General features: G+C 39.8%; 1 protein-coding gene across 2 annotated transcripts; it reads left to right on the top strand.

The window, feature by feature from the left end:
- Nucleotides 1–698: 698 nt before the first annotated feature.
- Nucleotides 699–11596, top strand: smo (smoothened, frizzled class receptor). 2 transcript variants are annotated; one of them, XM_006780700.3, is made up of 13 exons: nt 699–1140; nt 1292–1580; nt 3689–3888; nt 4025–4234; nt 4337–4509; nt 4647–4866; nt 4979–5102; nt 5227–5319; nt 5697–5805; nt 7749–7934; nt 8448–8596; nt 8911–9045; nt 9156–11596. In XM_006780700.3, the coding sequence occupies exons 2-13, from the start codon at nt 1319–1321 to the stop codon at nt 9770–9772; spliced, it is 2478 nt and encodes an 825-aa protein (XP_006780763.1). In that variant the 5' UTR covers nt 699–1140; nt 1292–1318; the 3' UTR covers nt 9773–11596. The 2 variants fall into 2 exon arrangements, with proteins under 2 accessions (XP_006780763.1, XP_006780762.1); XM_006780699.3 differs by having other exon boundaries at nt 699–1580.
- Nucleotides 11597–12863: the final 1267 nt, after the last annotated feature.

A 12863-nucleotide genomic window follows, 5' to 3' on the forward strand; every position in this document is an offset into this window, starting at 1 on the left:
GTGTGACCTGCAGGTAAGTGGCTGCTCTAGAAAGCATTTTAAGCACCCACTGTTCTTCATTTCATCCACAGTTCATGTTATAATATAAAAACAAAGGGTTGTATTACCAATATACACACTTTGAAGAGATGCATTACAAATGCTGGACATGCTGATGTTCTACACTTACACTCTGTGAGCAGAACTTTGAGAAACCCTGATTTCTATTCCACTGTTGTTGCAAAATGCATAGAAATACCATACCCATACACATACATATTTCTTATTATTTCTATTTGTGTATCCTATTAGCTTGTGATTTTGTACCTATTCAAAGATAATGAAAAAGGTCATAACAGAATTATGCAGGGGCTGTTATATATGCAATGTAATTAAAATTGCTCTGAAAATGTCTGAGGGTCACCTGGGATCCTACACGGGGATGAAAGAATGCAAATATTTCATCTTTACTCCCTTCACATTGTCAATAAGAATAAATTACAAAACCCTTCTTACATGAGAGTTAACCTGTCAGACCGGAGGGTCGGTGCTGTTTTGGGGTGGTGGTCCTCGAGATGAGAAACTCTGAGAAGGTCTGCCATAAGGCACATTCTTCTACTTGCAGAGGGGGATGGGAAGGGAGGTTTTGTTGCCCTGGCTTTCCCCCACCATGTGCATACCAGAGATACAAAAAAAAAAACCAACAACCAGCAGACAGTGAGTGCAGCTCACAGGGACTTAACAAAAACCTCTCATCAGACACTTCACCCGGAGAAAAAACACTTCTTCAAACTCATACAGAGATATAGGATAATTTATCACCTTATTTTTCTGCCACTATAAAAAAAAAGAGGGGGGTTTTGGAGAAGGGGTGGCGCATGTGAGCTGGAGATCCTATTACAGAGATCCAGACTTTTTCATGGCAAGTTTTTTTGGAAGTTGGGGGAGGGAAGAAGAATCTGCAACTTTCCTATCCAGCTTAAACGACACAAATGGATACTTTATTACCGCTCTAAGATCACCATCCGCGTTTTCAACGCATGAGGACATTTTGCGCGGCGGTTAGATTTTGGATAATGAAGGAATTCGGGAAAACCCAAAAGGGATCGGATGAGAAGTGCAGAATGAAAAAGTTTGGAAGGACTTCGGGAAAACTTTAAAGTTAGTTGTTGTTGTTTTTTTAAATTTACCATGCCGCTTTTGGAAACCTATCCTAAATCTAAAGAACAGAGCAACCAATCTTGGTCTTTCGGTACATTAGTTTGCTAAAGCACAAGAAAACAAAGTGATTTTTCTCCCTTTTTTTGCGCAGTTGAATCTCCCCCCCTCCCCTCCCAAGATGTCTTCCAAGAGTTGGAGCCCCATTGTTGGATTTTACGGGATGCTTTGCGTCTGGGCTGCCTGGCTTTCTGGCTGCGGGGCAGTGCTCTCTCCAAACGGGACGATATTTGAGGATACCTGCAAGAAAACCTCAACTTGCGAGGTGCTTAAATATAACACATGTTTGGGATCGCCTTTACCATACACTCACACTTCTCTGATCCTGGCGGAGGACTCCAGCACCCAAGAGGAGGCTTTTGAGAAGTTGACCATGTGGTCCGGTATGATTTGAAAATCATAATTCATATTTGCTACTTTAGTACGTTTGTCTTTTATGTCAGAGAAGTCAGCTTCTTGATACCGCATGTAAATAATTAAGAAAATTCTTTTTTTTTTTGTAGTAACAATTAACTCATTTAGCTTTTTAATAAGCCGAAACTCTGAAAATTGGCTGTTTTTCAGTCAATATACCGTATTTATTAGTATTTACTTTGTATTGTTCTATTGTGATAAGATGTTAAATGCATGATAATGGCCTGCTGTGACAATTCACAAGTACTCAGGAGGTTTAAGTAATGGAAAAGATCCTCGAGAGGAAAAGAGGGGTTAAAATCCATTAAAGGTAACAAAGGACAATCATTCAAAGGTGTTAAGAGCGGAAACAAATGAAGACCGGCTGATAAAAGGGTTTTTAGATATTCCGCAAGAAGACTTTGACCTTCATAAACTCTCACTAATGACCTGTCAGTACCAGGCCAGCCCCACAGATTTTAAAGAGTCTCACTTGTCTCGATTTTTACTAATTTAGTAAATCATTCTTGTAAAAAATAATCAAAAAATTTGCAAGTATTATAAGGTGAAGTCTGTAACCATGCCCGTACATGAGTGTTACACGAATGGAAAAATAAACTTTTTTAATTTGTAAATTTTTAATCCCAAGTTTTTATCATCTAGACTATAAACTGACCTATAATTGATGTCACGAAATCTCACTTTGTCAGACTGCCAAACCTCAAATCTGGACAATAATCAGAAACAATTTTAGCCATAAGACCTGTAAGACCTCTATGACTTGATGCAACATAATTATAACAATTATGTATACACAGGGTGTTCAGTTACTGTTAAGATGTTCCATTAATAATTCTATTTTAAAAACTGTGAAAGGGGCTATTTTTGATATGAAGCATATATCTCTTATAAAACACATTTAAAACATACATTTTATATGGGAGGGAATGTGGTAGTTTTCATTTTCAATCACACAAAATGATTTTTATGTCATTTTTTTGTCCATATGCGTTTTATTTATTTTATATATTCATTTATTTATGTCTGAGCAACAGTCAAGAAAAGTATGCAGTTAACTACCTGCTGGAATTTGAATTGAATTTGGACTGCCTCATTTGTGCAACTTAATGAACTTAATGAATTGGCCATAAACACACAGTAAAAGACTGTCTGAAACGCAATAAATACACAAAAAAAACTTATGTTTAATGTTCTGTTCAATGAAAAATTAAAAGAGCTCAAAAGTAGCAACAATCTTACTACAAAATGAGAAAACACCACCAACTTAATGCTGCTTCCTTAGCACCTTATCCTTTCACATATCTGGAGAATAAATGTAATATGGACACCTCAATATTTGTTTATTCATCATATGTTGTCATTGCAATATTGAACAATACATTGAACATTGTAGATTTTTCTCATATCGTACAGGCCCACCTTCTCTGTTTTCCACTGACTGAGTTGTGGATTACTCGATTAATTGCTATTGTACAAATAGAACATGCAAATTAAAATAATCAGATTCAGTCAGTCATATTCAAAGTGAATAATTTCTTTTCCCCTTTTTGCATAACTTCTCTTAATATGTACATCTCCACCTCCGGCTCTTGAAAATTAATAGGAAGTGTATAACGATCATCACTGTCATCATCACTGGTCTCATAAATGTAACTACTCATGGGATTATTGTCATTCTGAGCTACAGCCACCCCTGTAGCTCAGGTGGCAGAGCAGGTCAGCCACTAACCAGAAGGTGGTTCGATCCCAGGCTGCCTCCTGGCTGCATGCCAAATGTCCTTGGGCAAGATACTAACCCCGTGTTTGCCCACTGGTGGTGGTCAGAGGGCCCGGTGGCGCCAGTGTCCGGCAGCCTCGCCTCTGTCAGTGCGCCCCAGGGCAGCTGTGGCTACAATGTAGCTTGCCATCACCAGTGCGTGAATGTGTGTGTGAATGGGTGAATGACTGAAAAGCGCTTTGGGGTCCTTAGGGACTGAGTAAAGCTATACAAATGCAGGCCATTTACAATTCTTGTGGTGAATCTATCATCTCTAAGTTAAATACCACAGGAAGTTTCAGTTTTGTTTTTGTGTCCTAGGTTTGCGGAATGCCCCTCGCTGTTGGTCGGTCATCCAGCCTCTGCTCTGCGCCGTCTACATGCCCAAATGCGAAAACGGCCGAGTTGAACTGCCCAGCCAGAGCCTCTGTCTGACTACACGTAGTCCATGTAGCATCGTGGATCGGGAGCGAGGCTGGCCCAGCTTTCTCAAATGTGACAAATTCCCTGTGGGCTGTTCGGTATGTTCAATTGTCATGTAATGTCATGTGAGACTTTTTTAAAAAGTCCAGGCTCAGAGGTCAGGGTCCAGTAGACAGCAATGATTTCAAACTGTTAGGCAGCTGTAAGACTACCCATTATATCCTCTGTTTGCAGAATGAAGTGCAAAAGCTGAAGTTCAACACATCGGGCCAGTGTGAAGCTCCTCTGGTGAAGACGGACATTCAGTCGAGCTGGTACAAGGACGTGGAGGGCTGTGGTATCCAGTGTGACAATCCTCTGTTCACTGAAGAGGAGCACAATGACATGCACGCCTACATCGCTTACTTTGGAACCATCACCCTCCTCTGCACTTTCTTTACCCTGGTGAGACAAACTATAACGCCATTCATTTTTTGGGGGGGGATTGGGTCACATTTAACTTAAGCCACATTCTCACTTTGTTAATTATTTCTCTTTATTTTTCAGGCCACATTTCTTGCAGACTGGAAAAACTCCAACCGCTACCCAGCTGTCATTCTCTTCTACATCAACGCCTGTTTCTTTGTGGGCAGCATCGGCTGGCTGGCCCAATTTCTGGATGGCGCACGTGAAGAGATTGTATGCAAGAGCGACAACACGATGCGACTCGGGGAGCCCTCGTGAGTGCAAAACCTCAATCTCAGCGTTAAATATGATACGATTTCATGTGATTTCTTTTCCCCTCCGCATGCCACCCCCCAAAAAAAAGAAAAAGAAAAAGAAAATCACAGAATTTCTCTAATCTTGCTGTTTTCAGGTCTTCTGAAACGCTGTCATGTGTCACCATCTTCATCATCGTCTACTACTCCCTGATGTCAGGTGTGATTTGGTTTGTCATGCTGACATATGCCTGGCACACATCCTTCAAAGCTCTGGGCACTACTCACCAGCCACTGTCTGGTAGAACCTCTTACTTCCACATGGTCACCTGGTCCATCCCCTTTGTCCTCACTGTGGCCATCCTAGCAATTGCTGAGGTGTGTATGAAGCTTTTCACTAAAATTCCTCATTCTTTGAGATTTTAAAATGTTTTACAACTGAGGTTGGTCAGTTTTATGATTCCTTTTGTCTATGCCTGGTTGTCTAAAGGTTGACGGAGACTCTGTGAGCGGGATCTGTTTTGTGGGCTACAAGAACTACAGGTATCGCGCTGGCTTTGTGCTGGCACCCATTGGAGTGGTGCTTGTTGTTGGTGGCTACTTCCTCATTCGAGGTGAGTTCCGAAGAACTGGTTTATCATGTTTTGAGCTCAAAGAGCTAAAAAGAGACACAAACTGTCATAAAAGTTACTCTTTAATCTTTGCAAAGACTTAATTAAAACATTTCTCTGTTTCTAGGTGTTATGACATTATTTTCCATCAAAAGTAACCACCCCGGTCTCTTGAGTGAGAAAGCAGCGAGCAAAATCAATGAGACTATGCTGCGACTTGGTAAGTTCTCTACTCTCACCTGATCAATATCAGAGAGAACCATCCTGAGAGTTGAAACCTGGGCTTAACTGCTTGTTCATCATAGAAATCAGGCATTTTAATAATGCAGGGGCGTAATTTCCAGGGGGGTTAGGGGGGTTATGACCCTCCCCCCCCAATAAAATTATGAATTATCTTGCACAAATAGGCTGTTGATTTTCTTTACTCATTTCAGTTATTACCAGAAAAATAGTTGCATGTTTAATGCAATGTTCAGCACAAAGTTACGCCGATGTAATAATGCATTAAGGTTTCTTATTCTGTATGATGTATACAAGGAGCAAATCGTCTAATACCTTACATATAATTTGTCGTCCTTGTGTTTCTTTACGATACAGGAATATTTGGATTCCTTGCCTTTGGTTTTGTCTTTATAACCTTTGGCTGCCACTTTTATGACTTCTTCAACCAAGCTGAGTGGGAAAGAAGCTTCAGGGATTATGTGCTGTAAGTTGTGTTTTCTTTTAGACAGAAAACATATAATTTTATGTGTTTTTACTGCTCACACTAACAAAGTCACCACTGCTATTGCACAGCATATTACTCTTTCCACCTTAAAGGGACCATCATGCCAGGCCCAGGATGCATATCTCCTAAAAAATAAATAAATAAATACCTGCATTTTCCCAAATATGTCACATTAATTTAAAGTAAACCTATTATGCTAATTTCTATCTCCATATATTTATAATTGGAATCTATTAGAGTACCTTTGGATAAATTGTCACTATAGCCTGACCGATTTTTAAGACCAATATTTGGTGATTTAAACATTCCATATATTGGCTGATTTTTTTTTTCTTTCAAACACAAAACACATAAATAGTTTCCCCCAATATTTGTTATTTGTTGTTATTTATGAGTCCTAACATAATATGATAATGCAGTTTAAAAGTAATCTTCCTTTATTGTTACCAGTCGTTGATTACTTGTTTACACCCTGCCTGAGTCTACTTGGATCAGCTGGTTATTGTGCTGTATTCTTCCGAAAATGTGTTGTCAATAGGGAAGTTGCAGAGTTCCCTCTGGTGGACAAACTAAGCAACACTTGTTACCTGCTTAAAGGCGGTTTCTTCCATATGTTTTATACCACAAAAAATGTATCGGCCATTAAACATCCCAGTCCCAATATATTGGCAAATAGCTAATATTGGTCCACCAATATTGGCTCCATTTACAGTATTTAACATTTGCAGACCCCGATGGAGACCTGCTCCTCTCCCTTTAAGGCAACTTTCTTTTCATTGGCTACCCCTTGTAAACAAATGGTTGAATGGAAGGTGATCGGGGTGACCATATTAAGGATACCCCTTCTCAGTGACATCATACACTGAGCAGTCTGAGGCCTGAGATTTTGGCTCTCCTTTTAGGATTTAATCAGCTGATCTCTTGCTGATTAGGCCAATAATAATAATGGATTGCATTTATATAGCGCTTTTCGGGGCCCTCAAAGCACTTTACAATTCCACTATTCATTCACACACACATTCACACACTGGTGGAGGCAAGCTACAGTTGTAGCCACAGCTGCCCTGGGGCAGACTGACAGAAGCGAGGCTGCCATATCGCGCCATCGGCCCCTCTGGCCATCACCAGTAGGCGGTAGATGAAGTGTCTTGCCCAAGGACACAACGACTGAGACTGTCCGAGCCGGGGCTCGAACCGGCAACCTTCTGATTACAAGACGAACTGCCGACTCTTTGAGCCACGATCGCCAATGTGCAGCTACCTGTGAGAACGAATAAACCAAAGCATGTTAATATCATCCTTTCATCCATCCTATCATCCATTACTTCATTTCTGTTGCATTGACATTTAGTTGTTGTTTAAAAAATTTAGAAAAGGTAAAATAAGATTAGTTTTTATGCTATTAATCTTTTATTTATACGCTCATTATGCACCAAAGTTTTGATTAGGTGGAACTAAAATGGTCAGTGGTCAGTATGGAGTCATTCGAATCCTTGTCTGGACTGAAGGAAGTTTTGCCTTACAGTTTTGCAGCAGTTAAAGTCCTAAGGTGTTAAAGTTTACACCTGCTTGCTTCAAAAGCTGCTTTATACCTCAGCACTTCTCAGTTTCACCCTCCGCATCCAGTCACACACAGATATCCACAACCTGATGCACACTCCAAACCACCATCTAACCACTCAGCATGAAGCAGTGAATGCAGCCCTCTTTCCCCACCATGTTGACACTGGCTGGACTGGAATGAATTTTGCCTCAAAAATGTAAACCGCTCTCTCCCCACCCTAACATGTAAAAGACCTTTTTATTAACCAGATCCAGCATTTGAATGCACCTCAGTCATATGACTAGCTAGAAGGTGGGAGGCACACACTGTGGGCACTGTTGGAGACAGAGACTAATCATCTCTGTCGTATTTTCAACAGGTGTGAGGCCAACGTGACAATCGCCTCTCAGACAAACAAGCCCATCCCAGAATGCACCATTAAGAACCGCCCCAGTCTTATGGTGGAGAAAATTAACCTGTTTTCCATGTTTGGGACGGGTATCGCCATGAGCACCTGGGTCTGGACCAAAGCCACCATCCTCATCTGGAAACGCACCTGGTGCAAGTGAGCAAGTTAACACAAACTTCTGCAAACACGTCTCTGGTGTTATGGCTATAGCAATGAAGACATACTGTAGGTTATGATGATTATTTGCCCTTTTTTAATGTTCTGTTAAAAAAATTATTAAAACATATTAATATGTACAGTGATAGCGGTGTGTTAAATGCCTGCTCTTTGTCCAAAATAACTGAAAAGTTTGGATTGTATCCCCATCACTTCAAAGTATGAAGACACGCACATGCATTTAGTCCTGATGTGTACCCCCAGTGCATGCATTTCAGTTTGCACTGTTGATTTTTTTGGGGGGGGTTGCATTTTCAGTCGAGGCCAAGGCTTTCTTACTCTGTATTTTTCCATGACAGCGATTGATTGATGATTTCAGCATTTTATCTAAGGTCAAATGGCAGCTGTTGGATTGCAAAACATTAGGTCTCAATCTCTTGCTATCAGTGGATCAGGACTGAATTTTTGTTCTCAGAAAAATTCATGTAGCCATCCATCATTCTACTTTGCCAGGATCATCGGCCGTAGCGATAATGAACCGAAGAGGATAAAGAAAAGCAAGATGATCGCCAAGGCATTCGCGATGAGGAAGGAGCTCCACAAAGATCCAGAGAAAGAGCTGTCCTTCAGCATGCACACCGTGTCCCACGAAGGACCAGTGGGTGAGTATTTCAGTGAAGTCGTTGAGCTAATTCAGATAAATACTTCTGAGTGCAGAGATGTCATTGTATTGACCAGTAAATGGGGTTGCTTACTTCCATCTTGTGGTGAACAGCTGAAATTGCAATATGTCCCAACTCCTATTGATATGCATATCATTCATAGAATTCTCCTCGCAAGTGTTGCTTTGCCAGAAACTTGAGTTTACTGCCACACTTGTTTACGCTTGATTATTTCAGGGCTAATAAAGCATTCTAGCGACACCACTAACACTTAAAACTGGCTTTGATTCTAATTTTTTTCTTCTCTTTCATAGCCGGAATCAATTTTGACCTAAACGAACCATCAAATGACATGTCGTCAGCTTGGGCACAGCATGTGACAAAGATGGTGGCCAGGCGAGGTGCCATCCTCCCACAGGACATTTCTGTTACTCCCACTGGTACACCAGGTGAGCTCCGGAGACCATGATTCTGGCTTTACACCAACTCCCTTGAATATAAATTTCAGATCAGATGTTCTAAAAAATCGTAATCTTTACTTTCTATTATTTTGTCACAGTGCCCCCTCCAGAGGAGAGGAACCGCCTGTGGATGGTGGAGGCCGAAATTTCACCAGAAATGATAAAGAGGAAAAAGAAGAAGAAGAAGAGGAAGAAGGAGGTGCGTCCGGTCGAGGAGATGGTGGACCACCAGGTTTATCGCCAGCGTGAGTTTGGTCGCAGCTCAGTGCCCCGTCTGCCCAAACTGCCTCCTCATCCAAGCCTGGTTGCCAATCTGCGGGAACAGCAGAGACAACAACAGAAGATTGAGGAGGAAGTTCTGCCTGGGTCTTACCCAGACTTTCAACCTTCGCGTCGTCTGTCATGCGAGGAGAAGTGTCCCTACCTGCAGTACCAGACCAGCCAGAATGGCTATGGCCACAGCATGCTATCTGACCCCCTGACCTTCAGAGATCGTCCAGAGGATCTGGGTCTTGGTCCGCGTTACCCTCCCTCCAATTGGCAGCCTAGTGCGTCTTCACGCTACCCTGGAAATATGGATATCACTGATGGAATATCAGAAAGAATGGCCCACGTGGCTCGGGTACCAGCAGGCCGGAGGGCTGGTTACGGACCCATCCACTCCAGGACCAATTTAATGGAGGCGGAGCTTATGGACGCTGACTCTGACTTCTAAAATCATAGCTGAAATAGACTGTTTTAAGGTGTACGTACATAGCAAGGTAAAAAAAAAAAGTGCTGGATACTTTCGCAAATTCTTACTAAAGTGCAGCAAAATCCCAATGCCTGGACGTTAAGATGGAACAAAGCTGGTCATTTTTTTTTCTTAAAAAAAAACGCAAAGGGATAAAATAGAATAAAAAGTGTTGTGTATAAGAAATTATTTTTATATTTTATTTGTGTCCAGTAAAATTTTAAAAGCAACTCCAGGATGATAAGTCAAATAAGGCAGCTAAAACCGTACATGGCTTGAAACAATACAGAAACCCAGATGTCTTTATCCTGAAGCACCGACTCATTCATCCGCCTGCATCAGCTCCAACCTGCTGGTTACAACTTCAAGCTCTGTGTGTTACGGTGGGACCCGACGCTCCTATCGGTGCCAGTCAAAGATGAATTAACCAGGTTTACTTTTCCTGGGATTATCAATGAATGACTTCTTTAAAAAGATTCCACCAATTCTAGAAGACTATTTTAAAATGCCTTTTTATTGTTGTTGCTATATTTAATATTTTTTATTGACGTCTTATGTCACGAGTATTTCATCACTCCTAGGGCAGCAGAAGCTGCATAATACTGTTTAACGCAAGTCTTCTCTTGTATTATATTTTAATGTTTTGCTCTATCTTCAAGCTACTATATATCTATTAATTGTTTGTTCTTATGTACAGTTGGGGTACTAACCATTACCCACACGCCCCCTCACCCTATAAATACTAATAATTGCTAAATGCTAAATGTTCGCACTTCCTGAAGAATTTCTAATACACACTGGGACTAAAATGAAATTGGATCCACATACAATAACTCATAGCTTCTTTTACACTTCATTTTCGATGCCTTAAATAGTAAAGCCTTTTTTTTTCTTTTATTAAATAAGCTACTGTAACTGTGTAGTTATATGTACACACTCTGTTGCCTGGTGCAATAATTCTACACTTTCTGCTTTGATTGGAGGAAAACTTACTTTACAGTTTTGCTGCATTGGACTGAAATGAATGGCTCTCTTTTACTTGTACATTTCAACTTTTCTTCTACATTTTTTTGCAGCTGTATTTCTACTTTTTCTTATTCTGTTGTAAATATTAAGTCAAAACTGCATCCTCCTTGGTTCAGTTAAAAAAAGAAAAAAAAATTGATAATGCTCCACAGGGAGCTTATTCAGATCTGAAAATAAAAAGTGCAGAATTTTCCATCTCCCTCCCTCTTTCTGTGTGTACTGTATTAGCTGCTCATAGATTTCTCAATCTGTTATATTTCCAATGTACAAATCACTCGATTCTTCTGCTTACACGATGTTGAACAAAAGGGAAGAGTCAACTGCTCTATAAAAGAAAAAAAATCTGCCGCTGTACTCGTGCTGTAACCAAATGATCACCTACTATCGTCACGTGTGTTTACACTTACTGTGGATAAATGATGCTGAAGTAAACTGTGTTAAATCGCTACTTAGTCAACACAGACACATTTTGTTACATAGAAGTGTATGAGAATTATTTATGTTATTAGTAGTTGCCACACTGCCACACTATGAATTCAATAACAAAAAAAAAGCTGATGTCCACCTAAAAAGTTTGTGTTAAAAAAAAAAAATAGAAATGAAGATTACTTTTGAAAAGTAATAATTTCTGTTTTTTTGTAAGCTGTCTGAAGATTAACTGTGGCGCTTTGTGTGTTTAGTCTCCAAACTGAGTATAAGAATACTGTCACTTTTACTGTGCAGCTGTATTTTCTTTTGTTTTGTTTTTATATGTAAATAAAATTTTAGTGAAAAGTGAAACAGGTATGTGCATTTTTTTCTTGTGTTTTGCCTTTTGTAACAGTTGTAATCTCCGCCACGAGGACAGGAACTTTTATGACATCCCATTCCAAATCATTCCACGTTTGCAGCTACAATAATCTTTACTCTTCCAGGTTTTCTACAAATTTTTGGGCAGTGTGTGGGTGTAAAATTTTAGCCCATTCTCTGTTCTACTTCATTCCAAAGTGGTTGCAAAGGAAGGAGGTCAAGTTCTTCTACAACAAACTCATCCAACCATGCCTTTATGGACTGAGGAACAGTCATGCTGGGACAGAAGAGGACCCAAATGTCCCCACAATGTATGAAGAACAGAATTGTCTAAAATGTCCTGTTAAGAAAAGAATTAGGATTTAACTTTAGTCAAATTAAAGTCGCCAGGCCAACCCCTGGAAATACTGCACGACAGTTTGGCCCAGTACTTCTGACCACAGCGTGTACTTGCAGCATGCAGCTTGCACTAATGATGTGCAATACTGCAAATTTTGGTATCAGTCTGAAACCAAATAAATACAGGGCCTGCATTCCCTATACCAATACCGATCCTGATACTTTTAACCCCTAAAGGCAGCTTATGGAGGGTAGGACAGTGTTTCATGATTTATGAGAGGAATCATAATTTATTTGCAAATGATGAACACACCTGAATGACTCTTAAATCACTGTGATATTATCTTTCCACAATAATTAGCTAAGACAACAAAACCAAAACACACTTTCATGTTTAAATATATTTTGAAACTGTGTTGTTGTTTTTTTTTTGAAGAGCTGGAATGGAAATGTGCCTTTTGGGTCAGCTTCTGTTCTTGAAATGTACCGCAGGCTATGAATAAAATGAACATAACAATCAACGTAAACACTAGTAGGAATCAAAGTAACCTTACAAAAATGCCATAAGAAATAACGTATATTTTATACATAAAATTATAAAGTGAGGTAAGTGATAAAAAAGTAATTAAATATATAACTTATATTATATATTATTATTATCTGACCATATATAATATATTATATAGATCCAATGGGGGCACTAACATAAGTACAGTTTTGGTTTTATGAGATTTAGAGAGAAAAAAAAAACATAATAATATCCGTATAAAAATAATATTAAGAAAAGTGAAGTTGAAAAAATAAAATAAAGTTAGGCGCTCTGTCTGTATTTATATATCAGAAAATATAATACTCTTGCTGTTTCCCGTCCGCCTCCCCCACCGCCCACTTCACCTCGTCCTAATGGGTGACTGCTAAT

Source organism: Neolamprologus brichardi, chromosome 17 (assembly GCF_056152115.1).
Source record: "Neolamprologus brichardi isolate AB-2024 chromosome 17, ASM5615211v1, whole genome shotgun sequence".
Lineage (NCBI taxonomy): Eukaryota > Metazoa > Chordata > Actinopteri > Cichliformes > Cichlidae > Neolamprologus > Neolamprologus brichardi.